This window comes from Rhinopithecus roxellana, chromosome 4 (assembly GCF_007565055.1).
Source record: "Rhinopithecus roxellana isolate Shanxi Qingling chromosome 4, ASM756505v1, whole genome shotgun sequence".
In the NCBI taxonomy this organism is placed as follows: Eukaryota; Metazoa; Chordata; class Mammalia; order Primates; family Cercopithecidae; genus Rhinopithecus; species Rhinopithecus roxellana.
The window spans coordinates 177,757,148-177,781,599 of NC_044552.1; the positions used below are offsets into that span (position 1 = coordinate 177,757,148).

The 24,452-nt window shown below is 43.8% G+C and overlaps 1 protein-coding gene across 1 annotated transcript in view; it reads right to left on the minus strand.

The window, feature by feature from the left end:
* PLEKHG1 (pleckstrin homology and RhoGEF domain containing G1) overlaps positions 1–21,293 on the minus strand; it is a 157,520-nt gene extending 136,227 nt beyond the window's left edge. Inside the window, 1 exon segment of the mRNA XM_030928737.1 lies at positions 20,971–21,293. Within this exon segment, the coding sequence (XP_030784597.1) occupies positions 20,971–21,049 (79 nt within the window). The 5' untranslated portion in view covers positions 21,050–21,293.
* Positions 21,294–24,452: the final 3,159 nt, after the last annotated feature.

Here is a 24,452-nt window from a genome sequence, read left to right on the forward strand (position 1 = left end):
AAGACGGCATCTAGAGGCACTAGTTCATCAGCAGCATTTTTCCTAGAAAGGGGAAGCCCTACCCTGCATGCCATCCCAGTGTTTCTTTCTGAACCCCAGAGATAAAACTTTTAATACACCGAGGCCTCCAAGAGGATTTGTAGACATACCTAAGTCTTTCTGAAGAAGAATTGCCTCTGATATGTGATATCTTCCCTCAGGAGCATGAGGAGGAGGGAGTGGGTGAGGGGGACAGAAAAACAAAACCAACCATTTTCCCCTAATCCTCATGTGGAAGAAAAAGCAGAAGCTAAAAGCTTCCCCCAGGGAAAAAGCTACTCCAGACTAGAGGTGGATGGAGCAAGTCTAGTAACTTGCTTCGTTTATGAGGCCACATGCTTGTTTCCAGTACACCCCCTGGCAGGCGGGGCAACTGGGCTCAGGAGACTCTGTGCATGGGCAGTGGTGGCTGGAGAGGGGCAAGGGCTGAGTGGGACAAGTGGTCCCCACCGCTTTCCATGTTTCTCTGGAAACCCCATGACAAAGACAGTGTCAGAAAACAGGGAATTCTTGTGCTTTTCTGCATGGATAAATCCCATCCCAGGATTTTATTTCTTAAAAGTTCCCCTGAAGATGAGATAAACCATTTATAGCTTATAAAAATGAGTGTTCCAATGGCATATCTTTGAAATATGCTTTACATTTCATTATTCTGCTGACACTTAAGAGATTTTAATCTATTTAGACATTTTAATACATCAATTATCATAATGGTATTGTAAACCAAAAAACTGGTGATCGTTAGTACACACCCTAAACCATTATTTCTCCAGGTGTTACCTAACACCTCCTAAATTATTGCTATGGACGGAATTGTGTCCCCCTGCCCAAATACATATGTTGATGTTGAAGCCCTAACCCCCAAAGTGACTGTATTTGGAGACAAGCCCTTTAAGGAGGTGGAGTTAAATGAGGTCATAAGGGTGGGGCCCTAGTCCAATAGGACTGGTGTCCCTACAGGAAGAGGAAGAAATACTAGAGATCTTGCTCTCTCTCTATGCAAAAGCCCATGTGAGAATACAGCCAGAAGGCAGCTGTCTGTAAGCCAGGAAGAAAGGCCTTACTGGACACCAACCCCACTAGCACCTTGATCTTGGACTTACAGCCACCAGGACTATGAGAAAATAAATGCCTGTCATTTAAGCCACCAGTCTGTGTTATTGTTATGGCAGTCCAAGCTGGCTAACAATCATCATCAGCAAGATTTTCAACAAGCAACCAGATTGCTGGGCCCTGCCCAAGAGCACAACATCAGAATTTTCAGGGACAGGGCCCAGGAATGGGCAAAGGTACCTGAACTCTTTGGGTGATGTAAGGTTGAGAACCAGTGCTCCATGGAGAGCTCAAGGCTGCCTGCAGCCCCTTACTCCACCTGCCTCAGCCTTCCCCTAGTCCATCATCCCAGTGAAAAACTCTTTGAGGGGGTCAAGGATGAGAGACTTCAAGGATTAGACTCTCCAAAGGAGAAATAAGGGATTATGAATAGAACTAGGCAGGAATCACGCTGGGGTCCAGGGTGAGGTGTGTTGTAGGAAAAGTCACTTTTGTCTCTGAGTTCAGAGGGGGCTTGCTCAGAAGGGACAAGAGGGGCCCTTGAGACCCATGTGAAATGCTGCCAAACTCCATTGGAAGGAGACCAGAGGAAGGTTTATGTCTGAAGCCCAAGGTTAATAAAGAGTGCGTTTGTGCTGACGATTCCCTGCCCTCAGAGGACGGCACCAGCCAAACATCTCCCCCTCACTCCAAAGAACCAACTGAGATTCATTTTCACCATGCTAACAGGTCAGTTGGTTGGACCATCAACCATTGAAGATACTTTCAACACTGAAACTCAGCGCCAACAGAAAGCTATTGTTTGCAATTGTTTATTATTTGCACTTCGAATCTTTTTGTAAGTCCTGATCTTCACCAGAGTGAAAGGCTCTACTATGTCAAACTGAAAAGACTTAAAATTAGTTCCATTGTCAGTGATAATAATATATAAGCAAATTCAAAGGCACTGAGTACATTCAACTATGTAAAAACACCACAAGAAATTCTGCAAGTTTTCAAAAATCAAGGTGCTAAACAGCAATCAAACACTATTTTAAAACAGCACATTCACTGGAGGGCAAGACCAGAGTATTTTTTCTTGTGATTCCTATGTGTTGCCAGGGTAGAGAGACACTACTGTGACACAAGAATGTTCCACACTTCCAAATTAAGGTACAATTGAACAAAAAAGCAGAATATATTCTAGACTGATTATTTTTTAATACTGTAGGAAGTAGCTTTTCAAGTAGAAAAAAGTTTTTATTTTTTTTCAGATGGAGTCTTGCTCCATCACCCAGGCAAGAGTGCAGTGGCACAATCTTGGCTCACTGTAACCTCCACCTCCTGGATTCAAGTGATTCTCCTGCCTCAGCCTCACGAGTAGCTGGGATTACAGGCACCTGCCACCACGCCTGGCTAATTTTTGTATTTTTAGTAGAGATGGGGTTTCACCATGTTGGCCAGGCTGGTCTCGAACTCCAGAGCTCAAGTGATCTGCCTGCCTCAGTCTCCCAAAGTGCTGGAATTACAGGCCACCATACCCGGCCAGACAAGAGCTTTTCTAATGGACTGAATAAAATTGTATTTTAAGTATTAAGCAAGTCAGAATCTAAGAACCCTTGGTAGGCAACCTGTGTATCCTAAACTGCTTTCATTTTGATAAACTGACAGGAAGGAGTCAGGAAAGGAGAGAAGTGGGAAGGGACTTCATGATTTTCTTTATTACGAGACTAAAACCTGGGTCTGGCTCCCCTGCCTACCTGGCATCTCTTATCTAAGTACCTTGGCCATTTTTTCATCTAAAGGCCTGGGCAGATAAAGGGAGAATGACGGAGATGAAAACACAGGCTTTGCTAAGGTTTTTTGATTTTCGTAAGTACAAAATTAGAAGCATTGGTACCACTCAGCTGTGCCATTAGAGATGCAGAAGTGCCAGGCTACTAGTCCATGGGAGGAAGTGGCTGCTTCCTTGTAAGGAGTGAACACAGCAGGTCATCAGCTACAGAGTGGGAGGACTTCAGGGTTCAGAACAGCCCTGAGGCAACAAGGAACAAGTTGGAAGTTGACCCATTATGGAGACTGACAGGTTCTAGATTGATTTAGAAAGTATCTTTGTTATTGATGGTTGTCTTTGGGGTTATTATTTCCCCATCAGCTTGTACTTCTGTTTTTTATTTATGGTGACAGAACAAAACATAACTACATGTTAAAGCATTACACTAGGTGATTTAAATAACTGTTAGAGGGTACAATTTGGGTACCAGATGCCATATATATAAGTACACACACACACACACACACACACACACACAGATACCCCAAAACAAAATGGGAAGTACTGTTGATGGTGAGAGGTTCCCAATACCACGCCCCACACATCAGAACTCTTTTTTTTGAGACGAGTCTTGCTCTGTCACCCTGGCTGGAGTGCAGTGGCACAATCTTGGCTCACTGCAACCTCTGTCACTGGGGTTCAAGCAATTCTCCTGCCTCAGCCTACTGAGTAGTTGCGATAACAGGCATGTGTCACCATGCCCAGCTAATTTTTGTAGTTTTAGTTGAGACAGGGTTTCACCATGCTGTCCAGGCAGGTCGTGAACTCCTGACCTCGTGATCCGCCTGTCTCAGCCTCCCAAAGTGCTGGGATTATAGGCATGAGCCACCGCGCCCAGCCTACAACATAACTTCAACAACCACTGTGTTGTCCAGTTGTGTTTTTGAAGTGGAAAAAGATGTTCATGTCTCATTTGTTGAAAATTTAGTTTTATATTTTAAAAGTATAACAGCTAAACTAGTGATACTAAAGGGTGAATTATGGAATGAGATACAAGTTTCCAATCTTGGACCTGTGACTTATTGTATGATCATAGATTTTAACTTCAGTCGATATCAGTCTCTTTAAAATCAGGGGAACCGCCTCATTTGACAGAATTACCTTTTGATTTAAACAATATAAGGCTTGGTGAACATTCATCATGGTGCATGCATGGCACCTAAAAGGCACCCATTCATATTAATTTCCTTCCAATTATGGATAGACAAGCTTCAAAAGGCTTAAAGAGTTCCAAATACAGGTAAGTCAAAAAGAATTTCCTTCTTTTTTTTTTAAGTTACAGCATGGAAACAGTCACAGGTCTCACATACATCCCTACCACTAGATTTATAGGAACATTCAATGCCTTCCTAAAGAATTACTGCTTATTCTTTACAAATTCAGCTTCCAGGTCCTCTACAGATACAACCCAATGTACGGCCTTCCTATAAATAGTTTTTTTTTTTTTTTTTGAGCTAGAATCTCACTCTGTCACTCAAGCTGGAGTGCAGTGGCGTGATCGTGGATCACTGCAAACTCTGTCTCCTGGGTTCAAGTGATTCTCCTGCTTCAGCCTCCCGAGTTGCTGGGATTATTGGTGCCTGCCACCACACCTGGCTAATTTTTGTATTTTTAGTCGAGGTTTCGTCACATTGGCCAGGCTGGTCTCAAACTCCTGACCTCAAGTGATCCACCCACCTCAGCCTCCCAAAGTGCTGGGATTACAGGCAGGCATAAGCCACCGTGCCCAGCCTAAACATAAAATTTTAACACCAGTGATTTCTTATTTCTTTAGCAAGTGTTTAAGAACATTTTAAATATATGCCCAAATATGACAAATAAAGCTGTACAAGCTATAATCCCCATCTTCAAAGTTTCTGAACTCTTTAGAGAGAGTGAAGTTCGCAAACCCTAACCCTAGCTAATGTGTGAGTACTTTCTAAGTGCCTGGTGCTGTTTTGCCTGTATTAGACTAATTCCTCACAACCCTCTCCTAGGACAGATGTGCTACCGTCTCCACTTTATGGATGAAAAGCTCAAAGCACAGCAAGCTCAGCAGATTGCTTGGATGTGCAATGCTAGGAAGTGGAGACCCCAGAATTTGAACCCAGGCGGTTAGATTTCAGAGCTTAATCACTATTCAATACTGCCAGATATGTGTGTTTATATCACAGATGTATAGAATTAGAGAATCTGGAATATGTGCCTTGGGGGTGAAGGGGCGGGCCCTAGGTAAATATGTTTAACTCTTTCCTTTCATAGACTCTGAAGCCTGGAAACAGGATCGCCCCAGGTTCTCTAGCCCAGGGGTTCTCACACCTCAGCTAGCCTGGGAGTCCCCTGGAGGCTTGGTAAGACACAGACTGCTGGGTCCTAGCCCCAGGTCTCTGATTTGGTGGGGCTGGAGTGGGGCCCAAGGATTTCTAGCAAGTTCCCAGATGGTTGAAGCTGCTGGTCCTGGGGACGCATTTTGGGAATCAGTGACTTCCTCAGTCTGTGGCTGCTCCAGAATGAGGCTTCTGCATGCCTCACTGTGCATCTTCCAGATCAATGGTGGACACTGCTGCTTTGTAGCAGTAAGGGGCTGAGGGAGGCTGGTTGGCGTGGCGGGGTCTCCAGGCCTCCTTCTTTCCCTATAGCTGAGACATACAGGAGGCTTCTTTCTGGCAGGTTCACCCCGATTCACTGTAATATTGGGTCCTTCCATATGTCCCTCTCCATCTTCCCTGGCGCAAAACCAATTTGAAGCAATAGGAACCCACTGTCTGCTGAGTAAACATTAGTCTCACTATGAGCTATTTACCGAAACCAGTGATCTAAAATTTGGCTCTATCGATGCTAAACATAGCAGGAGTTAGCAAAAATAGCAGGGGCCATGGATAATTGCCAGTCTTTATCCTCAGAAGGGAAGGATGATCAGACAATTTCAAAGTTTTCTTTTGTTGACATTGTAATTCAAAAGAAATTTAGTTTATTTGTTTAGCTAAGAGGATCCATGGCCTTCATTGAGATCCCTAATAAACTATTTTGAAAGTAGAGACACCATTGAATTATTGTTTAAACTTGCCCTGTTTAAAATGGCTTAATTTTCATGGCCTCGTGGGGTGTTCTGAGGCTTAAGTGATTTAATAGGCCTATGGCCTGACTGAGCCAGACACACACTAAGGGCTCACAGAACATCACTTGTTCTCAATGTCACTGTTCCTAATATTTGGGGGAACCCAGGGCTTGGCCACCTACCTGGGCATATAGTGGCCACCTACCTGGGCAAAGGGTGTGACCTGAGTAAGTAGAGACCTCAGAGTCTAAAGTATCTCTTCCCTATTAGCAAGGCAGTTTGGGGACAATGGCACTCAAGAAGCACTTCTCGAGCACCAACATCTACAAGACAGTATCTGTTGCACGAGGGAAACCTCACAGGACTTAATGCTTGGCAGTCACTTAAGGTTGAATCAGAGTGTCTTTTCTGAATCCCTGCCAGGCACCAGAGACTTCAGGTAAGAGTTCTAGAGAACAGTTACTTTTTATTGTTTGCACTTTTTATTTTGAAATATGTATAAATCTATAAGAAACTGCAAAAATAAAACAAAACCAAAAACATACAAAGGGCCCTCCTGTACCCTTCACTCAGTTTCCCCCAACAATAACATCTTGCATACCTATAGTATAACAACAGAAACTGACATTGGTCCAGTCCACAGGGTACATTCAGATTTCACCAGTTTTAAGGACAGTTATATTTTGGTTGTGAAGACGTAAAAAGGTAATGTAAAAGCAACAAACAAAATCACCAATTTCATCTCATTTAATGGTACTTTGAAATATACCTTTGTACCAGCTATGAGAAAACAATACATGTTAAGCAAATGCATTGTATAAATACAACTCCCTTAAAAAAAACTTAATTGTTTTTCAGAGATTGAGCTTAACAATTATAATCAAATCAACCTGTTTTTGAATCATTTGCAGATACAAATGTTTATGAGTGAAGACACTTGGCGTCTTTTAAAGAGGTGAACTGGAAATTTAAAATACACAGATTCTACTAAACCCACCTAACCCTGCCCAGACATACAAACAACCTGCACAATTGTTGGAAAAGAACACACAAGGAGAGCTCTAAAACTTTATAGATGGTCTAGCCTACAGTTGCATTATAGGAGGTACTTGTATTTTGTTTCACTTCCCCAAATAATCTTTAGCAACTCCAGTTACTGCATTTATTATAGTGTAATCAATTTATTAAAAGTGTCCAAAATAGTCTTCCTTGAGCATACTTTTTCATGTATGTGTGTGTGTGTATAGTGTATACACACACAATCAGGTTAGGTAGTCAAATCCTTTCTATGCTAACAACTTCCTTAACTAACAAAATTGTCATAACATGATCAAAATTGGTATAATCCCAAGTACCGCTTGAGTATCCCTAATCCAAAAATTCAAAATCCAAAATGCTCCCAAATCCACAACTTTTTGAGCATCTACATGACTCCCAAGTGGGTAACTCCACACATGGGAAACACTACATGTTAAGTACTTAACAAAAAGTTTGTTGCGTGCACAAATTTAAAATATTGTATAAAATTACCTTCAGGCTACCTGTATGAGGTACATAGGAAACCTAAATAAATTTTATGTTTAGACTTGGGTCCCATCCCCCAAATATCTCTCTATGTAAAGCAAATATTCCCAAATCCAAAAAAATCTGAAACCCAAAACACTTGTGGTCCCAAGCATTTCAACCCGTACTTCACAATTGATCTACTTGTTTGATGCATGAGCCAACATTTGGTCTTTATCCATAACATTCTTTAAAAAAAAAAAAACAAAAAACAATACCACCAGAAGAACAAAATGTCTTGAGAAACTCTTAAGCATATTCTTCAGGATCTATCAAAGAGGACCAGAATCACTTTCTTAAGCAGGTAGTGATGTGGGGACATTTGTGATTCCTCACCGTAAGAAAGCTGCTCTGGTATTAGGAAACAAAACACAGCATCTTCCCTTTGCACAGCATGGGACTGTCTGTGTCAATCTTCCAGTAGGAGGCTGGCCAGAGTAAACAGATGTCTCAATATGCGGAGAAGCCAAACTCCCTTCCAGTTGTACACAGAGAGCTGATGCCACTGCTGGGACCATCTGAATTCTGAATGACCAACCAAACTTCTGTAAAGGGCTCCTCTCCCAGGGCCGGCCCTCAGCGAGATTCTGAAATAGGAGACGCTTGTTCAGGACCACACTGGGGCCACTTGCCCAATTCCCAGGCACCTGACTTACTTCCCAGTTGCCTTGTCCTTAAATCTCCCCCACTCAGGGTTCGTTTCTTTAGTGCCTTAAGCTCCCCAACCTTGCAAAAATTCCAAGGAAACTTCAAGAGCTAACATAGTCTTCCTAGGCACAGGCCTGAGTCCAAGCTCACTGCTCTCTCCATGGCCTACAGCATGACAAGCTCTTTAGTAGGTCTCAGCAGTGGAAACTTTACCATTTTATCCACCTTCTTAAAGCTTGGGAATTTACAAATTGTTTGTAATGTTTCTACTCTTTCAGAATCAAATCATCTCATATATATTCTATCTCCTGGGGAAATTTTAAAATGCTCAGAAGGATTCATGTATTTATAAGTACTTCTTCTTCTTCTTCTTTTTCTTTGGACAGAGTCTCACTCTGTTGCCCAGGCTGAAGTGCAGTGGTACCATCTTGGCTCACTGCAACCTCTGCCTCCCAGGTTCAGGCAATCCTCGTGCCTCAGCCTCCCAAGTAGCTGGGACTACAGGTATATGCCACTATATTTATATTTTTAGTAGAGATGGGGTTTCACCATGTTGGCCAGGCTGGTCTTGAACTCCTGGCCTCAAGCAATCCACCTGCCTTGGCCTCCCAAAGTGCTGGGATTACAGGCATGAGCCACTGCGCCTGGCCCTGTAGTTTGATTTCTAAAACCACCATACCACCACCAGGGGATTCAGTCTCATGCACACAGGAATACTTTTAAAATATACTTACCTTGAGACATTTTCCCTCTCACAAATAATTTCTGGTATCTCTAGACTTTAAAAAAATCCCTTGTAAAATTACGCTCACGAAGCAATTATTCATTTCCAACTTCCGGTTGGTTGAAGATTCCTTTTGTGCAGTTTGCATGGAGATGCTGTTGTTATGAAACACACCCACAAAGTCAGATTAACGGGGCTGAAGAACAGACCGCCAGAACCAATGCTAATGCATCCTTGAAGAAGGGAGAAAGTGTGTGCACGTGCTGTGTGTGTGTGTGTGTAATGAGATATTCAAAGTGTTTAACGCAAGATGATCAAATGTCTAAGTGTCATCCTCTAATCTCAAATGGAAAACTGCAGATTTTCTTCTGAAGCTGGCAGCCTGCCATCACTGCAGGCCCTGAAGTGGCTTTGGGCTTCAGGGAGAGGGGGAAACAGATGTCGCTCAAAGAGCCCTCTGCTTCTCCCCGGCTGCGGCTCTACCCTGGGTCTCCTGGTCTTAGGACGAGTTCCTCTGCCAGGCTTCCCAGGGACTTTCAACCTAAGCTGTCAAATAAGTCATTTAAAGGATATGTGGACTTTAAGAACTATTGATAGAGGGAGGACATCCTAAAATAGTCTCTTTGATCTGAATTCTTCCTCATCACAACCTTGACATAGAGCCACGGTTTTGCACACCAGTCTTCTGCCCCCTCCATGTAACTTCTATAAAGAAAATCTCCATTTCATTAGACTTCTTGTGAAAGTGGCCAAGAAAGTAAAAAATTAACATTTTTAAGGTAAAGATACTAAGTCTGAATTAGTTTTATATTTTCCTGCCCTTTCTTCCCAACAAGTATGACTGAACCACATCTACTTAGTCACTTTACAGCTATTTACAACACAAAATCTTCCTCCATTCAAGGAGGGCCCATCTTGTTGCAGGAAAATATCAACAACCAGAAATACAGTTCATGAGAGAAACTCTGGAGTCAGACCTCTGTGAAACAATAATAATGGACATTTGGGTGTGCATGGCTTTTTGTTTGTTTTTCTTTTAACTTTAAGCAACTGACATGCATGTTCTCATCCAGTCCTCAGGAGAATTCCATCGCTCCCATTTGAAAGATGGGCAATTCAAGGCTTAGGCAAGCTACACAAGTCCAAGATCACATAGATGTTAAGTAGAAGAGCTAGGATTTTAGTGTTCTTAACCACTGCTCTATACTTTAAATTTTCAAGGAAAGCAGAATCTGCTCTTTTCTCTATAAGGAAGATACACCCAGTACAGTCTAGGATCCTAGTTTGTAGAACAGAGATATATTTCTAGTGAATTCCTAATATTTTCTATACCCTTATCTTAAAACCAAATTAAGCAGCTCACTACCTAAAAATCAAAGGAAAATGTGCTAGACTTGGAGCCTTTAAGAAGATTTGTAAAATTACCAAATATGAAAAATCGTATTGGCAAAAACATCAAACAAAATTCAAGTTCTAGAAGCATAAACCATTGAGCAAAGAAAATGGAAACCAGAGTAGGTTTTCAAGTAGGACAAATATTGTTCTTTGGAATAGAAACTTGTTGCTGAATCTCACCATGGAGCAAAAGACTTATAAACTTTTGAAAAAACAGGGTTCACATGGAAACAGAAACATAACAGGAACTATGATATCGAGACTGACAGATGCCGTGTGTCTTCCTAATTCTTTTAAAAGCCATTCTTGGCTATTAAAATGTCAATGTAGGAATAATAAAATACCACTGAGTCTAGTTTTCCAGGGGGAATGTTTATGCAGAGGTTTTAAAACTTTAGACGTATGAAAATTTACCAACACAGAAGGCAGATATATTGATAACCCCAGCTACTAAGAACTGCAGTTCCAGTTACTAGGAATTGACTAGAAAACACTTAAAAAGATGGTAATTGGCCGGGCGCGGTGGCTCAAGCCTGTAATCCCAGCACTTTGGGAGGCCGAGACGGGCGGATCACAAGGTCAGGAGATCGAGACCATCCTGGCTAATACGGTGAAACCCCATCTCTACTAAAGAATACAAAAAACTAGCCGGGTGACGAGGCGGGCGCCTGTAGTCCCAGCTACTTGGGAGGCGGAGGCAGGAGAATGGCGTAAACCCGGGAGGAGAAGCTTGCAGTGAGCTGAGATCCGGCCACTGCACTCCAGCCTGGGCGACAGAGCGAGACTCCGCCTCAAAAAAAAAAAAAAAAAAAAAAAAAGATGGTAATTACACAGTCATGAGGACTACTTAATAATATAAATCAATTATTATTGCTAACATTTTTTGAGTACTTGCTATGTGCTAGGCACTATTTTATTTTTTATTTTTATTTTTATGTTTTTGAGACAGAGTCTCACTGTCACCCAGGCTGGAGTACAATGGTGCCATCTCAGCTCACTGCAACCTTTGCCTTGAGGGTTCAAGCAATTCTCCTGCCTCAGCCTCCCAAGTAGCTGGGATTATAGGCACATACCACCACACCCAGCCGATTTTTGTATTTTTAGTAGAGACGGGGTTTCACCATGTTGGCCAGACTGGTCTCCAACTCCGGACCTCAGGTGATCTACCCGCCTCAGCCTCCCAAAGTGCTGGGATTACAGCTGTGAGCCGCTGTGCCCACCTAGGCACTATTTGAAACATTTTCTCTTTAAGTTAATTCACTGAATGCCCACAACAATTCTAAAAGGCAGATGTTACTATCATCCCTACTTGAGAAAAATGAGGCACTGAGAGATGAAATAATTTTCAAAGTCACACAACTAGTAAGGAGTGAAACTGGCATTTGAACCTAGACAGTCTAAGTCTGGGACTGGAACTCTTACTCTGTATGCTATAATAATTTCCAGTAGCAGAGTCCTGCATGCCAGAACAGGGACGGCCCCCACCTAACAACTAATGGCAGACATAAAACAGAACATTCTGCCATGTTCATTGGCAAAGGTTCTTATAAACTAGATCTGTGCTACATGTCTTTGAATGAATCACAGTCAAGGATTCAAAGCCTCCCATGTAAACTCCCAGAAGCATATACAAAGATGAAGATGAGGGAAGCAATAACTATATACAAAGCCTATACCAACTTGGCTGGGAATGACATCTAAACTATCATGCGACACAGCTTCCATTCTCTTGAAGCGCTGTTTGCATCTTTTGCCATTTTGCCCTGCCTCTCGAGCTAGTCACGAGGTCCCTGCATCCCGACCTGGGCCACTCACGGCTATGCATTCCTCTCGTAGCCTTGTGCAAAGGAGACACTCCAGAGATGCTGCTGTATGATTTATGAATGTAACAACATGGGCCATATATGCTTTCCCAAGGGCTGGGCTTCGAGCTGGCTCTGGAAGAAGGTGATGGGTGAGGATGTGCAGAGACGGGGTGAGAAAGCAGCTAAGTGTTGGAGAAGAGAGCCAGGCCAGGAGAGACGAAACACATGAGGGAGTGGTTAGCCTGAACCAAGCAGCTGTGCTGCAGTATGACCAAAGAGAGGGTGGTTAGTGATGCAGGACCTCAGAGTCTATCCCAGGGAATTCAGAGATTATTCCAATGGCAATTTGAATCACTGGCTGATCATACAAAGGGAAGAAGGAAGCCACTGTGGGCTTTGTTTGCTGACATAAGAGCTTCCAAGTCCCAGAGTTAGAATGATCAGAGAGAAGCCAAAAGTTGAGAAGCAACTTCCAGGAAGTAGAGAGACACCAAATAAGTCATACATAGGTTTTTTGTTTGTTTGTTTGTTAATTTTTTGAGACAGAGTCCTGCTCTGTCACCCAGGCTGGAGTGCAGTGGTGTGATCTTGGCTCACTGCAACCTCCACCTCCCAGGTTCAAGTGATTCTCCTGTCTCAGCCTCCCAAGCAGCTGGGACTACAGGTGCGCACCACCACACCCGGCTAATTTTTGTATTTTTAGTAGAGACGGAGTTTCACTATGTTGGCCAGGCTGGTTTCAAACTCCTGACCTCAGGTGATCCTAACGCAGGAACAGTTCCCTGAGGTCTACAGATCAAGTCCAAGCTCCTTATCTTGGCATTTAAGGCCTTCTATGTTCTGGCCTGGAACTTCAGCCATATGGACATCTCAACCCCCAAATGTCATTTGCTTTCATTCCTCTGCGCCTTTGCTCATTGCTAGCGCCTGCCCTTGGATGGCCTTTCCACTGTTTTCTACACAGAGAAATCACCAATGCACTCTGACAGTATAACTAATTAATTTCAGTTTGACTTAGTAGAAACTTCATAAGTTAAAAGAGACTGAAAGTGTGACAAAAGCAAATATTTACTTTCTCTTGGCCCAAATTTCAGAGTTGAAAGTATCCTCAATGGTTTGGAAGGCTCCATTCAAATTCTACTTACTGGGGAAACTCTATATCTCCCTTAAAATTAGCATTTTTTCCCTCTGATATTCATTTAGTACTTATTTAATTCTGCCTATTCATATTATACTTGTAGCATTTCTTTAAATTTGTCTTCTCTAGATCACAAATGCTTTTTTGAGGTCAAGGACAAGCCTTAGGAAAAATTCTTTTCTTTCCAGCATGCCATTAGTTTTCCACATAGCAGCTGCTCAGTGAATATTTATTGAGTCATTAGCCCATGATCATATTATTCTAATTAAAATAAGAGGCTTTTATCAAATGATAATTACATAGTTAATTATGAAGAAATACGGGAAAAGAGTTGTATTATTGATCTGAAGTAAAATAAGAGTATGCGAGTCTATTAAATTCCATCAGAAAAGAGTGACAGATACAGTAAATTATTTTAAACCATTATAGTCATTACCATTATTTATAAAATGGGGTTAATTTTGAGTTTACAAACATAAAATACTTTCAGTACATAAAGACAACAAACATTAAGTTGTGATGTGCAATTTCTGTATTTATTTTACTCATACCTGAAGTTGTTAGGCCTTATATGGGGTGAGGTTAAAAATTCCTCACCCCATATAAACAGTGACTTCAGTTGGGATTGACAGATGCCTAACCAGGCTTCCTCAAACTGCTCCCAGGCCTCTCAAAGGAAATGGGCCATGTCCCAGCTAGACAGGAACCTGGATCCACCCCTCGTCTCTTGTTCCTTCAAGCCTAGGCTGGAAGTGAATGAGGAAATAGAGTTCGGGTAGAACATACAGTGGTTCAGTTATATTCTCTCCAATGGCTCCCCAAAACTTTTCCCAAGTCCTCAGTAAATATTCAGTGATTAACTGATTTTATCATCTGACATTTCTCCCAACATAATTGTTGAAAAAGAAAGTTGGCTGAGATTTACAACGACCTCTTCTCACAAGGTGGGTGGTTGGACTTGGGAAGGAATGAGAACCATTCTATTGATAGAAGAAGAGGCTCTTCCCCAGCCGACATAATGACGGAAACGGTGGTTTAGAAAAAATCTTAAAAATTGCTCAGAGATGATTATAGGCTGTCATTAAGAAATGAGGAAGGAAGGGCTTTCTTTTCGACTACAGGGTGTACAGCTCTACAGACAGAAATTATTATTTTATATTTAGGCCAATGGCAGTCTGTAGGCCTTTGAAATGTAAAAAGCAATAATAACTTAAGTATCTGGTTTGGCTTGCAAAGCATCAAGACAGATTACACAGGCCATATATAAGAACCAGGCTCTGTCCTTTATAACGTCTTGTATTTCAGGTTTCTGAAGTCACTGCTATATTCACTGTGTGCCTACTCTGTGTAGGACACCCGCCATGGTGGATTTAGAGAGTATCAGGCCACAGAGATCTAACTGGGTTCATCATCCAGATGAGGGAGGACTATGGGGAAAGTGAACAATGCATGCGCTGGGTTGCAGAAGAGCAACACAGCCCACAGGCCGTTCAGGTGTTCATGGGAGGCAGGGATGTGTGAGCTGAAGCAGCTTCCCAAAAGCAGGAGAACAGAATTCCTGAAATCACACAGGCATGAAAATAACCATGATTCCACTCAACAAACCAAATAACTTGTTTGCAACATAAAATGTGCAAATGTTTGTTCCTGATTAGATCTTTGAGAGAGTGCGTGGGAAATCATCTCCAGTAAAGACATCCTACAGTAATTTTAACTCCTAATCCAGGGTTTCATTTTGCACCCTTCCTCTCACATCCTCCACACCTTTTGAAATAGCTGAAGCCCAGGAACGGCATGTTTTAGTGTGCTGAATGGCAGACTACTCATATACAAATATATGCATGCTTACTTTACTTGGAGACAGAACCATTAGAGAATTATAGTTACATTTGATATTTCGAGGTGAAATCTATGAACCACTGAAATAAACCTTTGTGTTCCATTTCCTTACTCTAGTGAGGTGTGAAAAGGCTTCTTGAAGTAGTAGCAGCTTCTGTTTTGGCTTGACTGCTGTCAGTTCCTGAGTCCAGCACTGAGAAAGAGTAACCATGTTGGTGGGGTCAAGATTTGGTGCAGCGTATGCCCCTCGGGTGATGGGCGCACCAGGATCCCACAAATCTCCACTAAAGAACTTACTCATGTAACCAAATACCACCCATACCCCCAATGACTTATGGAAAAATAAAATTAAAAAAAAATTCCAAAATAAAATAAAATAAACCAAACAGCAGTTATGAATTTAAAGGACCTATCTCAAGTCACACTGTTGAGCATCCAGGAGACTCCCACCACCCTCAGTAATAAACACCAACAGAAGGTCACTAAAGGCAGGAACTAGCCATTGTCAGATTTCCTGAGTTCACTTTTGACACGGCACAGTAAAATGCTTATATTATTCAACACATGACCATTTTATATTTACCAATTCTATGGAGTGGGAAACAATTGCAACTATAAATTTTTATGTCAAAAGAGAATATTATTCCAGAGAATAAAGAACTAAAGCTCAAAGACCATATTACTTCTTCTTCTTCTTTTTTTTTTTTTTGAGACAGAGTTTCGTTCTGTCACCCAGGCTGGAGTGCAGTGGCCGGATCTCGGCTCACTGCAAGCTCCGTCTCCCGGGTTTACGCCATTCTCCTGCCTCAGCGTCCGGAGTAGCTGGGACTACAGGCGCCCGCCACCTCGCCCAGCTAGTTTTTTGTATTTTTTAGTAGAGACGGGGTTTCACCGTGTTCGCCAGGATGGTCTCGATCTCCTGACCTCGTCGTGATCCGCCTGTCTCGGCCTCCCAAAGTGCTGGGATTACAGGCTTGAGCCACCGCGCCCGGCCTGAATTATATCTCAATACACTGGTTTTTAAAAAATCTTTTACATGTTAGCATAGTTTTTACTATGTTTTTACTTTGTTACCTTGCAAAGCTCTGAATATTGTTACAGAAATTTGTCAAATTTTTCAGGAGAGTATGAGATAAGAGAGAAAATGTTAGATTAAATGGTTGGGCTTGGTGGCTTATGCCTGTAATCCCAAAGAGAGAAGGCCTCTTTGGGAGTTCAAGGCAGGTGGGTCGCCTGAGGTCAGGAGTTCAAGACTAGCCTGGCCAATATGGTGAAGCCCTGTCTCTACCAAAAATACAAAAATTAGCTGGGCATGGTGGAGCGTGCCTGTAATGCCAGCTACTCAGGAGGCTGAGGTATGAGAATCACTTGCACCCGGGAGGCGGAGGTTGCAGTGAGCCAAGATCACACCACTGCACTCCAGCCTGGGTGACAAAGTGAGACTCCATCTCAAAAAATAAAATAAAATAAAATGTAAGACTAAGAGTCTGGGACATGTGATTCCAGGCCTGCTTTGCCACTTCATTGGCTGTGGTGCCTGAAGCTCAATAATCAACTTCCCTGGGCTCTGTTTTCTCATCTGAGAAGCAAAGGAGCAAAATCAGGTGATTAATTTTTTAAATACTGTGATTAGCACTTCTTACTGAATGCCTAGGTTTTACAAATAATCACTCATCTTTTGGCAGTTTAGAACATAGAACAGCCTTGTCTCTTTCGGATACCTGGTTAAATGACAAATTTACTACCTTGCAATGAATACTTATCAGGCTATTTTCAAAAGAGTTTCTTGGCTGGACTCTTCTTGAATATAGTCAGCCTGAAAAGTATGGCTGGAAACCACTGTCCAAACAAAACAGATGATAACATTTGTTTTTTACACCTCTTAAAAGTAGATTAGCTACAGACCAGAGCATGAGACTGCCTTAAAAAATGTGTAGTATATATTTGCTTGCAATACCTATTTATTGAAAGGCAACAACACTTGTGTTTACTCCCTAGGAAACTCTCAAGGCGTGGAGTCAGATGAGAGCATGGAGGGGCAGCAGGCCAGCTACAACAGCCCCTGGGAGTCTATGACTTCTGGGCTCAGACTTGCTTCCTCAGCTGGCACTGCATTCCTCCCATGGGTTGATCATCGGCAAGACCATAGAGTTCCCTTCTAGTAAGTACCATTAAGGAGTCCAAGGTCCAGACAGAAAAGAACGAGGTCAGGTATTTCCAAAGTATTTCATTCTAATGAAAATTTATTTCAGAAAAAGGCCATAATAACCCTTTGAACTAAGTTAACAAGAAAGCTACATTTTTGTCACTAGTTCTATTGTTGCCTCAAAACAATAGTAACAAAACAGAAAATAAATAGAATTACTGGGAAAAAGCAGAAATTAAGTACTTTCCCCATCTCCCATTCCAGACATAATAAAGTGATGTGATTTAGACTAAAATTTGCCAAAAGCCAGTACACCTTTTTTATCCTACTAGGCAAACACAAATACCACAGAACAAAAATTCCATCTTAAAATAACAGCTCTGGAAAAAAAGAAGGTAGTAATAATCTTCTACTATGTGACTACTGAAGGTACTATGTGACTACTGAAGTCTGATAGGAAAGGAAAATAGACCTCCCACAAGTAAAATTAGTCACAGTTTATGATAACCCAAGAAGAAAAACAGATTCTGGATTTGTCAATTCCATTTGAAGGTGGAGAAAAGCTTATAAGCTCATGATCACCCTCTGGACCCTTTACAAAGGGCCACACAGCCACATCAAGCTGTCAAACATACCCTGAATTGGAATTCCATCTTGGCTCGGTGGGATAACAAGTTTTGACTCAGCCCTTCGAGGAGAGCTTCGATTCCTCCATCCTCTGACCAGAGCCCCCACCATGGCTGCTGGCAGCATGCTCCCCGGGTCGCCGTGGTCCTGCCTTGGTGGGTGGGGGGGCCCAGTCAGGCTGTCACCGCAGGAGAATCATGTTCTCCTTGCAGGTGCTACACCCAAGCCTGACAGGTCTGGGCAGTTCCTCCCACCCTCATCTCCCGCCCACATTCTCATCCTTCTTGCATTGTCAGACCTCCCTCGGGAGGCTCAGGGAAAGAAAGCTTGGAGGTGAGACAAGAGAAAAACAGACAACAGCAAAAATAAAAATGAAGAATAGGAATAAAATCAATCAACTGAAAAGAATGGCCAGTATTATAAAAGCAGTCTCCTTTATATGAGGGATCATTTTTGATGCTTCTTTTTTTACTTAAAGTCTATTTTTCAACAAGCAAAAATGACCATATGTGGGAGGGCTGAGGCAGGGCATGTACCTGCGTACCTATTTCTCTTTTCTCAGACTATGTTCCTTGCTAAATTGGAAGAGCTTTCAGGCAATTGTTTTTCCAAGGAGAACTATCTTCTACATAAACGGAATTTGTTTACAATATAAGAAAAATATTTCTAACGTTTGGAGTGTTCACAGAATTACACTGGCATTTGAGAATGAGGAAAGTTGGTTAAGAGATTTAATAAAAATCCCAATCAAGTAAACTCTCAAAGACTTTAAAAAGATGAATCGAATCCAATGACCTAGTTAGCTCTCCTATGGAGCCCAGGTAGAGGTGCCTCATCCTGACCAGCTGGTGCCTGTGCTGTGCTCATATAGGACGCTGCTCACATGTGCCCCCTACTGGTCAGATGCCAGGGGCACACTGGGCAGTGACCAATGACTGCATTAAAGCAGGGGGAGGAGCAAGTAGCTCTAGAAAGTTCTAGGCTCCCTTGGCCATCTCTGTAAGCTATATTCTTTCAGCCTAGGTGGTAGAAGTCGAGATTGAATTAGCTGTAGGCTGCCTGAGAGGTTCTGGTATTGTTTACTGTTGTTATGACTTTTATGGGTTACACAGATGGAATGATTCATGCCTGATTTCACTCTTTTTCTCCCCTTCCCTAGTTACATCTTATTTAATTTAATAAGATCAAGATAGTTTCTGCAGGAAGTGGGCAAATTCCCCAAATCACCTAAAAGTGATCACATTTAAATAAAACTACAATTTACCAAAGAAAGAGTATTTCGAGGATACACACCTTACATATTCATTTTGTTGACATTTACCTTATTATTTTGACCTTTCCAAAATTCAGAAAACCTTTGGCATCACTGTGGTCAGAGAGAAAGGCGAAATGCAGGATGGGATTTTAAAATGGTAGAAGAGTAGGAAGCTATTGGCTCTATTCTCTCCACACCCCAATCTCAGGGCGGGATTCCTGCAGCACCATCTCGGAGGGGCAGCCCTTGATGAGAGGCATGTGTCCTGGGCCTCCTTGTGGGGTGCCTCTCCTTCCTCACTGGAGTGGGATTCCTTCTCCACGTCTGCCACAGAGGGCTGAGCTGGGCTCTGATGGGTTCAGGGGAGAGCTGCTCAGGGGCAAAGCCACCTACTCTCTAGGGAAAAGGGCAAAGAGGCCTTCAAAATCTCTGTTCCTGTCACACCCAGAGTCAATAAGACAGGCTGAAGCTGTCTTCTGCTGGGGTCACGCCCTGTGGGAGTGGGATGGCATCAGGGAAGAGAGCAGGGGAGCCCAGTGCTCAAGTGTGGGGTTTGGTCTTGTCTTGAAGAGGGGGTTAAGGAGAGATCTTGAGGAATGACCCAGTGTCACTCACTGGGGACAGGATCAGGAGGCGGGAACACAGCTGTGCATTCACCTGGAACCATCTCTTTGGAACTTCGTGTTCCACTGTAGGAGACTGCGTGGCTGAGAATTAGGAGTGGTAGGGAGTTGAAGAGAGCCTCTATCAAGTTGAGCAGAAGGCAACTTTGACCCCATCCTTAGGGTGAGGTGGCAGGGGAAACGCAGCAATGCTGAACGCACACACGTGCTTCCTTAACCGGACCTGCTGCGGGTGAACCACACCTTTCCCGGAGATGCAAAGGGAAGCAGCTCAACAGCGAGCCCATGAAGTCATTTCCCCCCGAAACCTGTCTTATTATAAGATACACCCCCCTGCCCCCACCATGAAAAGGGACACACTGAGAAAAGAAACACATCTAAAGGACGCAGTATTGAGGCTACTAAAAATCTACTAACACCCTCCAAATGGAGCTCTTCTTGGAGGCCTCGATCATTACTGCTGCCACAGATCCAAAAATCCCCATCCCCCATGGGCCAATCAGAAGTCCAAGGGGAGACACAGGGTAGGCCAGAACTGTTTCGGAAGCACAGCAAACTGCCCAAATTCAGCCACTGAGACTCCTGCACAGCTGCTGTCATCAGCCACCAGACAGGATATGGAGGTATGTGAGAAAGTAGGCGGATGGAGCTGGTTGAAATTTCAAATACAAGTCCCCAACCCCGCACCTGAATTTCCCACCTAGGGGAACCTCCTTTGTGCATTCGTCATTCCCTGAACAGCCAATCACAGTACTTTTCGCACTCTGTTGAGATGATTTACTTGTTAGAGTTTGCCTCATGCAATTATCCATCCCCAAGCCTTGGGGGGCACTTAAGGGGTTGCAGATTCCCAGGACTTGCTCTGAAATGGCTGTTCTATGAGGTCTAAGACGGTGCCAGGGAGCCTGCATTTTCTAAAGCTTTCCACATTTGCTCACATTGTCAGCCTGGATCTGATCCAAGGATAGTATGAAGATGCCAATTTACTAGCCTGAGGGCTTCTGAAAGTCATGGATCACAGCCTTCTTTGTGCCAGTATAGCGTATGTACCCAGCACATACATTGCTGGGTGAAGAGAGTCCCGGAGGCTAGGGACATCTACCCGTGGTCTCCACCCGAGGAGGCTGCCTGATACTTTTATCCTTCCATGAAACCCACTGCTTGCCACTGCCCTTGCCACCACCCTGGCTGCAGGTGCCACACCATAGGATCGCCTCATCTTACCTCCACCCCAGGCCCCCTCAATATTCCCATATTTCACTCACCTGTGATGCTTTGGCCCAGAATACGATTTGTCCAAGCAACAGTTTCCTGCCTCTTCCACCCCACCAAGAATGGCTCCATCTTTCCTTCAGACGTCCTATGCCCTGGATACTAGCGCAGAGCAGTCCGTGCGTCAACTCAGGGTTCAAGTTGAACGGCATCATTGAACACTCTGTCATCCTTAGTTTGCCAGTTATAGCAGGTGGGTGCACAGTGTCCAAGGTTTCCCCCAACAGGAAGCTGAGCGATGACCGTGACTGCAGTGGGAACGTGGTCAGGAAGAGGAAGAAGGGTAATGTCCTGCCTGGGAGGTCAGCGCCACCCTTCCACACACACACACATGCTTCCTTCACCGGACCTGCTGTGGGTGAACCACACCTTCCCCCGAGATGCAAAGGGAAGCAGCTCAACACTGAGCCCATGAAGTCATTTCCCTCCCAAACCTGTCTTATTGTAATATACAACCCCTCTCCTCTCATGAAGAGGGACACACTGAGAAAGGAAACACATCTAGAAAACCAGAATCATCCTGAAGGCTGGTTTAAAGGCCAGCATGGCTCACAACAAACTTTCATTCATGGGTGTTTGTTGCTAACGTCCTACTGTGACAAGTTGACAACTATCCTCTAAATTTCATAAACATAAATACTGTCCCCATCTGCCCTCTACAGAGGATGAGGCTGAATTGGGCCTTGTGTTTCTCTGGAGTCTCTTAGGGTCTAATGTGGTTCTGAGCACACAGAACACATGCTAATTGAAGTAATGTGTGTCAAGCTGTGATGATGATGTTGTCAACTGTTAAGATGCGCACAAAGCCATCAGCATTAAGTATGCTATCCAACTCTGTAGCAAATACTTGACCTCATACTATAATGTCAGGGAGGAGTCTTGGGGTGAGGGTGGTGCTGTGTGTGGCATGTTTCAACCTCACTCCTGATGTTCTCTCCATCCTGGGAGCTCCAGGAGCTCCTGGTCTCTCTTTAACCTCCATATGCCTCTCTTGGGGACAGGACTCAGGAATTAGACTGGCATGCATAGGAAGGGAAAACTGGGCAGGCATGATCTGGATGCACTCCTGCTTTCAGGGCACAGAGCTGCCCACGAGTAGCACTCGCTTTGTCTCCCCCTTGCAGGTGCAACGTCTGCTCCTGTGTGTGAAGGGCTGCTCAGGTCAGCCTGTCACCTAGGAAGGTTCCAATTCTGAGTTCGGTACTAAGACGCCTACAGGCCCAGACATGAGACATAATCTCCAATGTCAGCTTATTAGCAATAAAGGTGAGAATTTAGTCTTCCTCTGCCTTCCTGCTTGGTTTCAAATTCTCAAAGTGGGCAGAACCTGGCCGGGTGACGAGGGTCTTCACTGCCCTTTCCCCAAGCCTCCATGTCTGGTGGGCTGGCTCAGGGAAATGGCACTTGATAAACAAAATGATCCTCAGAGATGGTGGCTTCTGACAGATGCGGCACGGTGGGTGTGGGCCCACTGGTTTCTCATGCGGCCACTCGCAGCACGGTATTTTGTGCCACAGTTCGCTTCTGCAGTCTTGCAGGTGGCCTTTATCGTGGCCTGGTAAGCAGCTTTAGTGCACTTTTTACTTTGGCAGCTGACTCAGCTGCTGACAACTTTGCCACAGGTGGTGGCTCTTTCTGGAGTGTCGTTGGGCCTACCAGCACAAGGTCCGGACATGCAGGCTCAGGCCTCAGCAAGGTGGTCTTAGCCTAACTGTGGGAGAAGGGGGGATTTAGGGAGCAGGCATCAGGCTTGCCCCTCACCAGATATACTGAGGCAGAGTCAACTGTAGGAAAAGCAGAGTCTTTATGTTAATAGGTTTTTTTTAGCATCAAGGGTGGAGCCATATTGCAAAGCAGCATGCTCTGTGCACACTGCAGAATGGGGTTTAGCTTTAAAGGATCACTGCCTGGCCCATTCAGCTGTACTTCATCAGCTGCTGCAAATTCCGTTCTGTACTCAAGGCCAAAAAGAAATTGGGGAGCGGCAAAGTTTGGGTTCAGGAAGCTCATTCACAGGTTTCAGGGTCTCCCTGCACTACAGGGCCTCAAGTTGGCTCTGGATCACTGGGTTCTCTCAGACACCACCGGGACTCTGCTCCGGCCTGCATTTAGGGAAGGATAGCTGTGCAAAGCTAACTACTCCAGGGGATGGGGAAAAAAGGTTTTCTAAATTTGGAGGATGTAGAACCATCTGTGTATATAGAATTCTCAATACAAAGAACATGGAGGAAATTCTACAACTCTTTTTTAAAGACGGGAAATAAAAAAAAGATGATCCACTATTATCCTTTCTTTTCTTTCTTTTTTTTTTTTTTGTTGAGATGGAGTCACCCTCTGTCACCAGGCAGTGGCATGATCTTGGTTCACTGCCACCTCTGCCTCCTGGGTCCAAGTGATTCCTCTGTCTCAGTTTCCCAAGCAGCTGGGACTACAGGCGCACACCACCACGCCCAGCTACTTTTTGTATTTTCAGTAGAGACGGGTTTTCACCATGTTGGTCAGGATGGTGTCAATCTCTTGACCTCATGATCCACCCGCCTCAGCCTCCCCAAGTGCTGGGATTACAGGCATGAGCCACCACGCCCGGCCCATTATCCTGTCTTTTCTCAAAGTGATAACCACTACCCAGGCTGAACTGTTCTGAACTGGATGTTGCACAGAATTCACCCGAGCACTCGCTAACTCCCATGCTGTCTGTATGGTCCTCAGCATTGCGGGGGCCATGTATATGAGAAAAGCAGTGGAAACACCAATGCATGTATGGTTTCTGCTAAAATAAGTTAATCCACAAAAATTGTATTTGTAAATTCATATAGAATTTGGACTCTATATGAGCATTACTGCCTAGAGATGTTCATTACTTCCCAAGGGCACCTCGTCTCTGTCTGTCCTAATGGTGGGAAAATGTGCTCAAACTTGCCCATCTAAGGCAACTTTCCCATGATTCTCAGTGTGTCCTCCTCCAGCTGTAGCCCTCTTCTTCCTTCAAGTGTAAAAGCTACAAATGGGTTATCTATCTGTACTCACTGTCTTCATCTCTTCCCCAACTCACGCCAATCTAGTCTCTTTCCTGCTTCACCACACACCCCCCCAACCAAAACAGTTCTCTGTAATATGATGCTGCTTAACCCAACTGGTATTTTATGTTCCTTCTGCATATAACTTCTTGGAAGCATCTGATACTTCTGGCCACTGTTTTCATGTTAAGCACTGTCCTCCCTTGGGGACCATGGCCCCTTAGAATCCTGGTTTTCCTCCTCCCTGTACCAACATCCCTCTTCAGTCTCCTTTGCAGGATCAGCCAATGACTCATTTATATTTTCAGCCCAAACTTCTGAGCACCAGACCAGTATATCCAAGTGACTATTTGATAGCTCAGCTTTGAGATTTCACAGGAAACTGAAATGTAATATACCCAGAATGAAACACAACTTCCCTCCCACACTGGGCTTTCTTCCAAGGAATGTCACTATCA